Raw genomic sequence first — 15,777 nt, 5'->3', positions numbered from 1 at the left:
CCTGAGTAGGCCAATGAAGAGGTGGAGTGATGGCCTCGATGAGGACCAGGAACAGTCAGCAAATATGAATAGATGAATCGCAATTGAATACAATGAAGGAGGAGACGTGTAACAGCGTGCAGTCCGTTGGGCCTAATTGTGTAAATAAATATTGTGCCAAGTATTAAATTACCTTTATTCAATGTAAAAATATACAGTAGCATAAAACTAAATAACCAATATACCTAAGTATACTCAATAAGTACATGTATAAAGAAATATTGTGCACCCAACTATCACAAGTATACTCAGTAAGTACATGTATAAAGAAATAATGTGCTACAAAACATCCCTGATGTAAAGGTAGCATCTCACCACATCTTGGGAGAAAGGCAGGCTAGCATACTATATAAAATATCATGTTCGATACAAAAGTAATGAAAAAATCTGAATGTACACTCATATTGTCATAATCACTTAAACTTTATATTAAGCCCTGGTACCAAATTCATAGGAAAGTACTCATTTGCATATATACATGTTAGTCAAAAGACAGATTTTTCTTACTTCCTGTAAATATGAGTTCAAGGGACTCTGCAGTTGTTCTTTTGGAGTGAAAATAATGTTAATACCTGAAACTGGTTACAAACAGATGCAGGAATAATTCAAGGCAGTGCCCTTGCAAATTTCCTCTTCTCCATGTAGGCTACTTAAATGACATACCAAAAAATTTAAAAAGGTGTAAATACCATTTATATGAAGATGACATACAGTTATACATATACACAGACGCAAACTACATTCACCTGGCCATAAATAATAAGAACACAAACTGAAATGTTAATAATTCCCTTAAAGTCAACCCCAAAAATCACAAGCCATCATAGTATGATAAAAACATAACAAAATGGAGAGAGAAACCCTCCTCCATTATGTTCCAGAGAAGAGAAATCACAGTTAAAAGACTCCATGAAGAATCTGGGCCTAATCACTGGTAGAAATGCAGCTTGGTATGAACATGCAACAAATATATGCAAAAAATCCCTTCTACACACTACACTCATTTAAAAGGCTAAGAGATCTTCTCCCATTTACAACAAAGAAATTACTAATACAAAGTCTAATTCTACATTTTTGTCTATGGACATGTTTTATACAACAGTTTAAACAGCACACACAGCACCAAATTACAACACACGCATCCAATTTATTTTTAATAATCCAAGACATTGCCGTATCTCCCCTTAATTCAATCTCTTAACTTGTTAGTGGAAAGACAAATTCTAAACTCTGTGTCAGTTAGTGTTTTACATAACAAAACACCGGTCTACTCGAAAGGTGACCTTAAGTACCTATCATCCAGAAATAATCACAAAGCAAGGTCATTAATTAAAACCCTGCTAAGTTTCCGTACTCATCACACTACTAGTTACAGTGATTAATTCATCTCCGCTACTCTCCCCTGTGGATACTTTGCCGGCTGAAAGTAAAGGCATTGTTAGTGCAGAACAGTTCAAAAGAAGGTGCTGCAAATATCAAATATATATATAAGAACATATTCTACAGCAGATATCCTAAAATAATTTACTTCTTCCATGTAAATATTAACAGTATAAACTAGACGATTAGCTTTTCCAGTTAGCCTATCAGTTACACAAACTAAATATGTTGCAGAATTTCATGTAAATTAAGAAGTCTATTATGGTTGGCATTATAGCAGGCTTTATAGCCTGAGATACACCATACTAAATAAGATAATGATAAGTAAATAAATAAAGCTAAGTGGATTTTGATTAATTCAAAGGCATTTGTGTATCCATGAGACACACCCACGTAATATAAACCTTTTCCATTGTAAAATCTTAACACAAGTGTTACAAGGAAAAACTCTAATTTTGTGGTTCAAAACATGGTAACACAAAGTATTCTTTAAGTTGAATACTAAAAAACAAGCTGTTCAGGAATAAGGATTCCTGTCAGCAGATATTCCCAATGTTTTCTGAACACAATTCTTACGTCTAGAGGCATCATTCTGCATGTTTGAAGGGACAGAAAAACTGTCACTATGGACAAGTAAAATTAGAAATATTTAACAAGTAGAACACACAATATCTAACCCATATGCGCTCCAAGGTAAGCTTTCATTATCAAATCCATACTGAACACAAATATACACACCATGCTAAAAGGATTTGCATTATATACATATAAACTGAGTTGAATGACAAGAATTTCATTTGGTCTGTATTAAACCAAGATTACAATTAAAATAAAAATATATTGTGGTCCCACCTATTAAATAAAATAAAACTTATTAATGCAAGGTTACAATCACTTTGGGACCGGTTCTGACATCTAGTCAGGGTCATTTTCAGAATGTCGTTCAAAAGGTGCAAGGGAAAAATTCACTGGCGAATAACAAGAGCAAATAGAAAACAAACGTTTTCAACTGACAAAGGTTAAAAATCATATAAGATGTACGTTGTAAAGCCAACTATTATATGGGCTTAAGAAATAAGATCGCCAAATAGTGCAAGGGCATAAACTTTCTAAAACAATGCATCACACATAACCTAACTCCCAAATTTCTCAAAAGCAGTGTCATAAGACAGAACTCTTCCCTCATTCTCTTATCATCGAAAAAATAACAAACAAGATCTGGTTAAGAAATGAAAACCAGTTTTTGTACAAGACAAATTCCTTTCTAAATGATAGATTATACAAATCTCACCTTGAAATAGCCAACTTACTCCCAAGCACCCAATGGAACCTTTCCCAAACCCAAATTGACAACAGATTATTCAATGAGTTATCAAAAAAACTAATTTTGGAAAAAACTTAACAACCTAAAAAATAATTCCTCACTACGCAAAAATCTGGTCAAAGAGATTAAAATAACCGCATAACAAAAAAGAACAACTCCACCCTCCAATTATTAACTTGTGTAAAACAGCCTAAACGATGACGAAAACTCAATTCTAGCCAAAGGCCTTAAGCATAACTGGCCTAACCTCAACACGCTTGAAGTTGTCACCAACTTAATAATCGAATCTGAAGTAGCCATCAATAAAATGCCGTCAGAACAACAATACGAACTAAGGATTGACGTAAAAAGAAAACTCGACAAGATTTTCGCTAATAAAAACATCCCTTCCAATAATAATAACAAAAAGGACCTAATTACTGATCATGAACATATCTTGGAATTTAAAAAGAAAATTAATGCTAACGACTTTATCATTAACAAATCTGACAAAAGTAACACAACTGTCATAATAGACAGATCTGAATATGTCACAAAAACAAAAGACTTCTTTAACAATAATACTTTTTCAATAATTAAAATAGACCCCACACAGAGAATTCAACGTTTACTTAAACTAACTTTAAAATATATGTATCTCTTCACCGATCAAGAAAAAACAGATCTTTTAAACATGAACCCAGGTCTGCCCACGACCAAAGAACTCCCCAAACTTCATAAAACACATTCCCATTCACCCTATAATAAATTACAGACCCAGTCCTTTGTATAATATATCCAAATTCATCCAAAGATTTTAAGAAAAACTACAAATTTGTATCTAACAAATCAATCAAAAGCACCACAGAATTTTTTAGAAAAACCAAAGAATTTCAGAATCCAACCAAATTATTCTCTACATTCCTTTGAAATCATCAATATGTACCCCAGTGTTCAAACTTCAAAATTATTCTCCATCAATGAAAATAACTTAAATAAATACAGTCAACTAAGTAAACTAGAAATTATAGACTTCATACCTATTTTAAAATTGGTTATTAATATTTTTGTCACGTTTGACAACACTCTGTATAAACAAGATGGCTTAGAATAAGAATAATAATAATGTAATATGTTTTACGTCCCACTAACTACACTTTTAAGGTCTTCGGAGACGCCAGATGGCTTAGAAATGGGCTCAGCGGCCTCAGGCATCTTGCCAGATATCTACCTACACTCCTTGGAATACACAAAAATTGATAATGATAATATGAAATATAATAATAATAATAATAATAATAATAATAATAATAATAATAATAATAATAATAATAATAATTTCGCCAATATCCTCTTTTGGGCCAGATATGTTGGTGATACACTCGTTATTATGAACGAAGAAATTAACCCTGCAACTTTTACACTTCAACAACATTGACTCTCATATTAAAATTACTCTTGAATCCAAAACTAACAAAGCTATAATTTTTTCTTTAGATTTAACTGTCAACAGATGTCCTTCCTCTTTATCCAACACAAACAGCAACTACTATGTGACAAGATTCTACGCACCCACAAGCACATAAACTTTCATCTTACAATAGCTTAATTTTTTGTGCTTTTAATATAGCAATGTCTAAGAATGATTTAAGAAGTGAATTGAATACTATCCGTGCTACTACTATATCTAACGGCTAGAACAATTTCTTCATAGTTCGAATAATTAATAAATACAAACACCGTCCCAAGACAACCTTAGCAAAAGAAAAACTTAACGCCTTGGCGTTTTCCACCTTTACTTTTAACAAAGATGTTTATAAAGTTACCAACATCTTCAAAAATATTATGTTAAAATATCTTTCAAAACCAACAACAGGAATATTGACCTCTTACATAAATCTACCTCGGTCAACAAATCTAGTGTTTTTTTTTGTAAATCAGGAGTTTACTGATTTAAATGCAACAACTGCAATTCCTCGTATGTTGGCCAAACTGGATGTAACTTCAATATTAGATATTTAGAACATGTTAACACTTTAAGACATAATAGATTTTCTGCCATAGGACATCATATACATGATTTTAAACACACTTTCACTAACATGAAACAAGACATACAACTAACTGAAGTAATAAATAAAGGCTCTCTTCTTTCCACAACCAAAATTTGTTTTATCCATCTCGATCAATACTTCAATCTCAATTTCAATTGAAATAACATTTCGGAAAAACCAAATATTCTATTTAACTTTCTTATTTTCATTTTAAAAATATTTTTCTTTAAACCCAAATACAATTTTCAATGTTTTACTTAGTTCCTATCCATGTCTTTTGCTCCAATTACCTTGACCACTTGACCCAACTTACATCCACTCCCCTTACTTCCTTTTTTTCCTCTCTTCCAAACCTACTATCTTCTTTTCCTCCTTCCTTTTCTTACTCATTTCCAAATATCATCTCTCACTGCATGTCATAAACACTTCACTCCATACAATATGAAGCTTTATATTACGTTTTCTCAATCCTATCCACCTCATAACTGTTTTACTTTCTATAAATGTCTTGATTTCCGCATTGAACTGAGAATTATTCTCAAATAAGGTTCAGAACGATTTGACCTTCAGAATGACCACTTCGGCGCCATATGAACCCTTTGGACAATCATTTAATGATATAATCAGTCGTCCTCTGTGATACTCAATTGTTTCCAATTCAGCATTCGTTTCTCACTGGTGCTTGACTTCAAATTTTCTATGTTAAAACAATAACAACCAGCGATTTAATTCTTAATCTATAAACATATGGTTACAAGATCCAACATGGAGGTAATTACCTCCACATCAACATTTATAAGAATGCTGAATACCCAGTGAATTTTTAATGTGATAATGAGCTTTTGTCATATGAAATAGCGATTATTTTCTTTCTTTTATTTGCTAGTGAATGTTTACATTGCACCTTTGGAAAATTTTAAAAGACATTTGAATACCTAGTACATATTTCTTATGATATTGAACTTTCATTACTTGAAAAGTTTATTCTTTTTATGTACTTTTGTGATTCAATAAACTCAAATAAATATTAATGTTTATTTATTCCACCTACTCAATACATAAAAAGTGATTTTAATTAAGTATTAAAATCTGTGAATAAAATTATAGGTACATGTTTCACCCGTTATTTAAGGGCATCTTCAGTCTTAACCTCAATCTGAAAGATAAAAAATCACGATCCTGATTGTTCTTAATTATGGTCGATTTAAAAAAATGCATTACAAATGAATGTGAGGATGATGTAGGAAATATGCTTCAAAAGGTGAGTGACATGGTTGACAGTAGTTAAGATATTCTTAAAAATAAAGTCTTACAAATAAATAGTCGTAATTCATACACTTTCTTGAAGGTCCTTGTCTAGAAATGTGGTAACAAGTTGCATATTGGCAGTTCTATAAAAACGCAAATTGTTACGTTGAATCTTGTAAAGCGGCGCCCTGAGTTGGTTGAGGGCGTTAGAGAAAAGTTTGGATCACAAACAGTTCAAACGTCAGAATAATGATGAAGAATGTTGCTGATTACTCCAAGTGGAGTTTAAATACATTTTAACCAGTTTGATCTTTACAGACATGACGAAGAAGAGTATTTCTGAATACTTGAAGTTGGGTTTATAATAATATATAAAGTGGTTAGATTGTTGTAAATCTCGTGTGAAGAAATAAATCTGCAGTCTTCTTAAAGCACGAGTGAAGACGAGTGTTCAAAGAATAAGCAGCTGTGTTAAATATTAGGTGGAAGGAGCGACTGTAGCTTCTTACATAGAGTCGAAAGGGAAATTTGGGTTAAAATCTGTAACAATAGGAGATTTACGTATTAAGGAATGAGTTTGAAGGAAAGGAGAGTTCAAAGAAAAACCGATGTGTGTAATTTCACTTACCTCTTTATTAATGTTAAATTGGTTAACGTAAAGTTGTGTTGGAGAGAAAACGTTGTGTGTAATTTCATTTATTTTCGATTGTAATAGTGTTAAATAGTTGCTATGGTAGCGCTGAAATGACTGATACTTGTATTACTGGTGTTACAACGATGTGAGATTAAAGCAGGAGAGGGTCTAAGCGGGGTGTCAAGTTTATATGCTATTGGCCGCGGCGGGTAGCGATAAGTGAGTTCAATTCTCAGAAGAAAAACAAAGAGAAACGCTACCGACAGCTTCATGTGGAGTTCAAATAAATATTAGAGCCAGTTTGTAGTCAATCCTTTGTGAGGAGATAATTCTGCCGCCCTCGTAATGTACGTTGCAGGACTGAGGGAAAAACCTGACAGTAAGCAGCCACAATTATACAGTTCTACAAAAACTCAGGAAATTCCGCTAAAAGGCGTCCTGTAAAGGGCCGAGGGTGTAAGAAATCAAATTACAGCTTTAATAGTATGACGAAGAAAAATTTTTTGATCATTCCAAGTGGGGTTTAAAAATATTTTTTTATTAAATCTCGTGAAATGGGATAATTCTGTAATCTTAAAGTACGTATAAAAGAGGAAGGGTACTCGAAAGCAAGTAGTTGTGTTTATAAGTAGCCACAACAATACAGTTCTATGGGAATGCAGTCAATTCTACTAAAAGGTGTACTGCAAAGGATTTAGGGCGTTAGAAATCAAACTAGAGCTTAAGCGGCATGAACCTTAGAACAATGATAAAGGAAGGATCTTCTGATTTCTCCAAATGGGGTTTAAAATAACATTTAAAGTTGCTAGTTTGTTGCCGATCTCATGTGAAAATATGTCTAGTCCTTTCAAAGCATGTACAAGTGAGGGACGGTGCTCGATGGTAAGTAGCTGTGTTAATATTTTCTGAGAGGTGTGACTGTGGCTTTTTATATAGAGAGTTGAAGAAGAAAAGGTGGTTCGAATTCTGCAATAAGAGAATTATGTATTAAGTGTATGAAATTAAAGGAGAGGTAAAAATATTCCTTTTTTGACTGTTATGGTGTTAATCAGTAGTTTGATACTTGATACTTGTGCTTCTGGTGTTATAACGGTGTGAGATTATGGGAGATGGATGTGGTGGAGGTGGGGGATTAGGCGGGTGTTAAGTTTAAGAGATGTTGGTAGTGGTGGTGTTGTAGGCACGGACAGGGTAGGAGTTGTGTTCTTTAAAATAGAAGGGGTCCTGGAAGATGATAATTTAAGATTATTTAGAATGTTGTATTGATTTAAATTTAGTGATTGCAGTAATTTTGGTAATATTTCGTATAATGGGTTTTTTACTTCAACTATATCATTGAGGTTTAGATTTATGTTATAGTATTGGTCTAAAAATATATAGATGTGTTCTAATTCATTCATCAATTTCCCTTTACTTACTTTTTTAATAATTGTGAGGTCTTGAACTATAGTGGGGAAATTATGTAGTGTTTCTTTCAATGGGAACTCATAGCTGAAAATTTGTTGTGTTTGATGGCATTAAAATGTTCCAAGTACCTAGTTTGAAAGCTTCGGCCTGTTTGACCAATGCATGAGGCGCCACATTGTGTGCATGCAAGTCTGTATAAGCCTGAACTTGTGTAAATGTTGTTGTTTGAATTGATTGTGTTGTGATTGAAAAATAATTTCTGGTTAGTGTTGGTTGTTCTAAAGGCTATGCAAGTGTTTTGGTTTTTTATGGGGTTTGAAACCTGGTAAATATCTGGATTGTTGTATGTGAAAGTAATAAACTTGTTCTTTTTGGGTTTGTCAGGGATGAGTTTTGTTGTTAGTTTGAGTTTGATTTCGTTGATTAAATGTTTAATTGTTTCTAGGTTATACCCATTATTTTTTGCTAAGTTTTTTATATAATTGAGTTTTGTTTTTAGGTTTTCAGGTGATATAGGGATTTTTAAGTCTCTGTAAATTAAGCTGTGAAAGGTAGCTAGTTCATGGTATTTTGGATGAAATTAAGTATTTTTTATTGTTGTTGAGGAGTGAGTAGGATTCCTGTAAATTTGGAAGTCAAAGTTATCATTATTATGTGTTACTGTGATGTCTAGGAAATTTAAGGAAACGTTGACTACATCTTCTTTAGTAAATTTTATATTTTAGTCCAAGTTGTTTTAAAAAATTTAAATAACAGTACTGTTATTGAGTTCTTTATTAATGATTACGAATGTGTCATCTACATATCGAAGCCACAAGTTAAGGCCTCTTATATTAGTAGAAATTGTATTATTTTCTAAAGAATATAAATAGATGTCGGCTAAGATGCCGGATAAGGGACCTCCCATGGCTAGGCTATTTTGATGGTAGATTTTACCATTAAAGGTAAAATAGTTGTTTTCTAGAACAAATTGGGAGTCTAAAGAATTCTTCTAATTCGATTTAGCTAAGTTTACTGTGTTTAGTGAGGTAGTTTTAGATATTAACAGTTTCGTTGACTGGTATGTTAAATACATGTCAGTAATGACGATAGAACACATAGTGTGGTTGGGTAATAAGGTGAATTCATTTAAAATATTACAAAAATCTAATGAAATTTTATTGGGGATTTATTGTTAAAAATGTAATGTTTTTTTGAGAAAGTTGTGGATATATTTTGAGGTTTTATATGTTGGACTATTTCTGCAATTGATGATTGGACGTATGGGTATATCTTTCTTATGTAATTTAAGTAAAGCTCTTGCTGTTGGAGTATTAAGGTTCATAAGGATTAGTTTTTGCTGTTCTTGTTAATTTAGAAAGATTTAGAGTTCTTTAATAATGTTTTTAAATTTCGTTGGATTCTTATTGTGGGATCTTTATTAACTATTTTGTAAGTCTCGTTTGTGAAAAAAGTCTTCAGTTTAGTATAATCCTTTTTATTTAATAAAACTGTAGTATACCCCTTGTCAGTTTTAGTTATTATATTGTTCACTTTTATTTTGTTTTTCATGTTTTTAATTAATTTAGTATGGTTGAGATTGGCATTTTTATTTAATCCCTCAGTTAATGTTGGTAGATTCTTTTTTACTTCGTATCTAGTATCGTTTTGCAATTTCAAAGGGAGTTTAGAGATATTCTTCTCAACTTCTGCTAGGGTGGTGATATCGTTACCTTTATGTATACTAGGCCAATCTTACCTTGCACCATCTGAATGACAGGCTGATGATGACGCTGACTGGAGGTCAAAACATGTCCCAATGTGATTCACTGATAATGTAACCTTGCATTAATAAGTTTTCTTTTATTGAATAGGTGGAATCACAATCATTATTTAATATTAATTATAAACTGAGTGGCCAGAAGTAAGGAAAAGACACTGAATATGTAGTTAATAACAAGTTGCTGCTTTGCAAGCCCTAAAAGACGGCAGCGGTACAGAAGGGCATCAACTCTACAAGGTGTTGGAATAACTGTGGAGGGATCTGTACCCTGGCGTCTTGCATTGCTGCCAATAATTGGTCTTGTGAAGTTGATGTGGGGTTCATGGAGTGTACATCAGCATCAACAGCATTTCATAAGTGCTCGACTGGATTAAGATTGAGGATCTGAAGAGACCTTCCTTTTTGAAAACTGCCTTACATCCCACCGACACCGATAGATCCTATGGCGTTGATGGGATAGGAAAGGCAGAGGAATGCGAAGGAAGCAACTGTTGCCTTAAATTACAGCCCCAGCATTTGCCTGTGTGAAAATGGGAAACCACGGAAAACCACTTTTAGGGCTGCCGATAGTGGGGTTCGTACCCGCTATCCTCCCGATGCAAGCTCACAGCTGTGCACCCCTAACTGCACCGCCAACTCGCCCGGTAAGGGACCCTCCATGGTTGTAACTTCAATGGAGTGCTCCTCCACCTACCTGCATGCCACGACAGAGCAGTAAAAGGGTGCATTGTCCTGCTAAAACATGGCATCTCTATCAGGGTACTCTAGGACCAGAAAGGGATAACGATGGTCTGGGAGAATGCCAATATAATGGGCACCAGCCATCGCTCCCTGCTGATGGACAATGGGGCATAACTGCGAGAATGAAAACATCACCCAGGATCGATAACATCGCGGGGCATACGCCACACGCTCATGCACCCATTAGTTCAATACAACTGGAACCAAGATTCATTGGACCATACCACACACCATAGTTCCATGGCAAATTACCGATGTTCGCAGAAACATGCAGGTTGTTGAGCTCTGAGTGAAGGTGTCAGCAAAGGGACCTGAGTTGGCCGTCGGCTGGTGAAGCCCTTGTGATTCAGCTGCCTCCTTACAGACCTGCTAGAAATGGTTTCCTGAGTCCCAACATTCAACTGCACGATGATCTGAATCACAGTAGTCCGTCGAGCGCCCAGCATGGTCCTCCGGAAGCAACGTGATGTCCATTCGATAAACACCAATGTTCTCCCGTGCGGCGGTCTGTGCGGGTGGTAATCTCTCTGAGTTATTGGGCATCCATCCTCGACACTGTGTACCTCGATATACCAAATGCGCGTGTAATTTATGCAATTATACGACCCATGCACCGTGCGCTGATGATCATCCCACGTTTTAAGTCGGTTAACTCGTGATGCGTAGCCACCTTCACGACGCTGGTGTCGTGACAGACTCGTCCACTACACCACAAGCTCATGGGTCATACACATTTACTACTGGACACTCACCTCGCGAGTTCTGGCCGCTCAGTGTAATTCAGTCGACCATGTTAATCAAAAGTCGCCGCACAGTGTGTTGATGAAGGTTGTCTTTTGGAGGGGCATACCATTTAAATCATTAGCTCTGCATTAATTTGTATGCTGTGAGTACGACCGTGTTTCTTCAGATCAGACTTGGTTTTAAACTTGCTATTACAACTTGAACAAGGGAAAGGGCGGTCTTTAGAATGTTTAATATAGTGACGCTTTAAATCAGGCGATGCCTTGAAAGCCATCCCACAAACTGAACATAAGAATGGTCGAACTTCACTATGTACAGTACTGTGACGATTAAGTTCATGCGCTGTAATAAACGCCTTCCCACAGATTGAACAAGAAAAACGTTTTTTTCCAGTATGAATATTTTCATGTACTCTCAAATGCCTTAAGGTTTTGAACTTCCTCCCGCAAGTTTCACAACTGAAAGGGCGTTCATTAGTATGTTTACTACTATGTGTTTTAAGTTCCACTTTAGTTACAAAGGACTTTTCACAAATTAAACATTTGTACGAAGGATTTTCATCATGTCTGACCATGTGCTTCAGAACGCATTGACGACTTCTGAAAGTTCTTCCGCAAACTGTACAAGAAATTGGCCTATCCTCATTATGCATTATGGCGTGAAAACGAAGATCACTATTAGTTCTGAAAGCCTTTCCACAAAGTGTACAAGAAAAAGGTCGATCACTGTTGTGGAGATTGACATGCCTTTTAAGTATTGACTTTTTGCGAAATATCTTTTGACATATACTACATGAAAAGAGCGCGTCAACATTGTGTGAAATATTGTGTCGTTGTAAGTCACTTTTACATGGAAAAGTCCTTCTACAAGTTGAACAAGAGTAAGGACCATCAATATTATGCCGAATGCTGTGTCTTCCAAGTATGGTGGCTGTCTTAAATGTCATTCCACAAATTGCACAGGAAACTAACTTATCATTATGTCTAGCCATGTGTAATTTAAGCAATTTCTTGTTTTTAAAACACTTTCCACAAATTGAACACGGAAAGTCAAGTGATCCTTCATGATTCTTGACCCTTTAACAAAAGAAAAAAGAATTGAAACGGCAATTGAACATAATACAGGTTGGATTCCCTTACACATATCCATGCATACTTATCGTGTTTCAAATTGCTTTAAGTTATAGTAACACACATATTTCCAGTGATGACAATTATATTGTAAAGGCCTAGGAGTGTAAGGAAGCTGCAATAACCTTAGGGTACATCCCAACATTTGCCTGATGTAATAATGGGAAACCTTAGAAAAACATCATCAGGGCTGACAACAATGCGAGTGTGAAGCCTTCATCTACCGAATGTATTCTGACAGCTATATGATTCAAACTGTGCAGCCACTCACTCCTTAATGTAAATATCAATAGAATGGATAGAGAGATAGGTGGAAATACTGATAGCCTTCTGTCATGGTGAAGCTTGTACCCAAGGCCGACTGTATAATTCACCACAACATTAAAATCACATAATTATGGAACAAAAATATTAAGAATTAGGCCAATTCATTACAAGAGAGAAAACTTATCCAGAAAACTGGGGAAGCAGCAATGCTTTAGGGTTACATGGCTGTTGGCATAAATGTGGGAGATAATTGACTGAAACCTCACTGTCGGCAGCTCTGTAGATGGTATTCATTTGTTTCCCATTTTGACAAAAGGTAAATGCTGGGAGTTTGGCTTAATTAATGCCACTCTCACTTCCTTTCCACTCCAAGCCTTTTTGTATCCCACCCTCGCTATAAGAGCTGTATGCATCGTTGGGTTATAAAAGCCAATTTTATAAAAGTCACTCAGATTGAAGTGGGGCTGTTCCATTCAGGAAATGCAATGATTCAAAGCTTACAGTTCAGCAAACAAATCTAAAAATTGAGCCTAGGACTAAATTTACATTTTTTACAGTTCATAACAACAGGTAGGTAGGTAGGTATACATTTGGTCCCTAGTACCTAATGTATGGTAACTGACATTTTTCACAGCATGTATTAAAATGGTTTCACGGATGCCAATCCATTTCTGTACATCTAGTCTAAAATCATGAAATAAATTAAGAACAGCATTTGAGAATGCTCCAGCTGCTCTATATTCAACTCCCTACCATGCAATTTGGCCATATGATTACAGGCGCTCATTTGCGCGCCTGCATTGTGGCGATAGTGGGTTTAGAGTGCAATTCTGGCAGCCCTGAAGATGGTCTTCTATGGATTCCAATTTTCATAGCAGGCAAATGCTGGGCTGTACCTTAATTAAGGCCATGGCTGCTTCATTCTGACTCCTAGCTTTTTCCTATCCCATTGCTGGCTTAAGACCTATCTCTGTTAGTGTGATGCAAATCCAATCACAAGAAAGAATGAACATGTAATAATTGTAGGTAAAAATTAATGTACTGAACAAATCAGGCCAGACTGAAAAAGCACCCTATATGTACCTAATTGCAACCTAGCCATTCCTTTAAAAACTACTAATCACATATATACAAATAATCAAACTGAACATAACTGAAAGTCCACAGAAGGTCGTAAAGCAGAGATGCCCACCACTTGTACAAACTTGCTGCCGATGGTTAAATAACGAAACTGAAAATATAATGGCTAGCCATGGCGCATGTTTCCGGTGATACAAGCGAACTTGCAAATAATGTGATTTGGAGACTAGTGTATTTAGGAACAGAGTAAAGAAAATTTTAGGAAATACAGAGGCAAACTAAACACAATACAATGAGCTAACATTATTCACTGGATATTGTTAAATTTCAACAGAAGCACCCAGAACCAATTGTTCCCCTTGACAAGGTTAATGGATATTTCTTCAGAATACAGCCTAATCCAATTAACCAACCAGGCATAAATATATATCAAACATTCATCCCATCACCAAAACACCCACTTGGTTCTTAGGACTTGCACATGCATTCCTATAAATTTTCATCCACATTAAAGTCACACAAATACTCAACTACTCTCTAAAATGTTGTATTTTTCCATCTCTGAGGAAACATGCAAATGTTATTCTGATTCCCAAGAGACCTGATCCTTAACTAGCTCTGAATACTTCAATATCTGCATTCACTTTGTGCTTTCTCAAACTCTGGAACGACTCATGTGCAAACATGTATAGCAACTGAAAGAATGATTCCTGAAAATCTGCGTTTATGAAGGGACATGCCTGACAACTGCTCTCCTGAGAGTGACAGAAGATATATGGTTTGTTATGGAACAATGACCAGTAGCAGTATAATTGCCTTAAAGTAATAGGTAAGGAAAATGGTTTATTACCCCTGGATAATTTAATACTCTTGTTTCTTATACTTTATTTGAATGATTGTTGGCAGAGAGTAAAAATAGAAATGACAGTACTTCAGAATGACAACCTAGGAAAATAGACGCCCCAGATAAGTTATGGGAACCCCCAAATTTTGTTGTTGTAACTGAATCTGATCTCAAACACATTAAAATCTCATAGTTAGCATATTTTGTAGATGGCCGTCAAATATATAGCAATATATTCAGTGAAAAATCTAAATGCAGACTTGAGACAGCTAAGTGAGTACACATGATTAAAAACCCACACATAAATGCAAACATTCATTGTCAGCTCCCGGAAGTTCCTATGCGTAATGAGAAATGCACTTACTGTAAATCATTCAAGAAAAACGAATGAAAACATACCTTAGAATACAACAATGAGGAACACTGCTATGACTAAGACAATCTCTAAATTGGATGCAAAATACTGAAAATGTATGTTAGAAGCTCCTTACACTCCTTCATCCATTGAAAAGATACAAAGATGGTTTACCACAATACATGCGGCAGGCTAGTCCAGTCTAGAATCCTTCCTATCTTTGACTACTTAGTTGATGGAACTAAGGAATACATTATACAACTGCAGCAAGTTTTGAAATGTTGCTTCAGAGTCATTAACCTGCAAGGGATGGCGTGCCTAGTGTAATAACAGGAGTCACGGACGGGTCGTTTTCACCGGAAACCAATTAAACACCAAACGCTTACATAATATGCTACTTATTGTTACAATAACATATGATAATAATATTTGATCACAGACAAACACTTCTTAACATAATGATAATGACATTGCCTTTTGCTGATGAAATTTAAAAGAAACTCAAGTTCTGCTTAGGGAAAATACTTTTAAAATGATGTTCAATTTCATTTAACACACATCTATACAATGCTCCTTCTCCTTATACTCAACAATGAATGATAACAGTACAAATTCTGCATTATAAATAAGTCTACACCATAAGTCGTGTACGGTTGCATAGAAAAGAGACAGGTAATGTGAGGAGTAACAATCAAACGATACAAACGGATAGTCAGCTCGTCACTAACTGGAGGAGTGGAGAGGGATAACAATGGTGTGACACAAGTGTGGACAAGTCCATTCAAAGGT

At 35.2% G+C, this 15,777-nt stretch overlaps 1 protein-coding gene across 1 annotated transcript in view; it reads right to left on the bottom strand.

Annotated features, from left to right (window-relative positions):
* Positions 1 to 1,936: 1,936 nt before the first annotated feature.
* LOC137502869 (uncharacterized) overlaps positions 1,937 to 15,777 on the bottom strand; it is a 67,528-nt gene continuing 53,687 nt past the window's right edge. The window contains exons 5-6 of the mRNA XM_068230027.1: positions 12,284 to 12,388; positions 1,937 to 2,042 (exon numbers count right to left, since the gene is read on the bottom strand). Of these exons, the coding sequence (XP_068086128.1) occupies positions 1,937 to 2,042; positions 12,284 to 12,388 (211 nt within the window). The remainder of the gene's footprint in view (positions 2,043 to 12,283; positions 12,389 to 15,777) is intronic.

The sequence above is a fragment of the Anabrus simplex genome, chromosome 13 (genome assembly GCF_040414725.1).
Source record: "Anabrus simplex isolate iqAnaSimp1 chromosome 13, ASM4041472v1, whole genome shotgun sequence".
NCBI lineage: Eukaryota > Metazoa > Arthropoda > Insecta > Orthoptera > Tettigoniidae > Anabrus > Anabrus simplex.
This window is presented reverse-complemented; position numbering and strand designations above follow the sequence as displayed.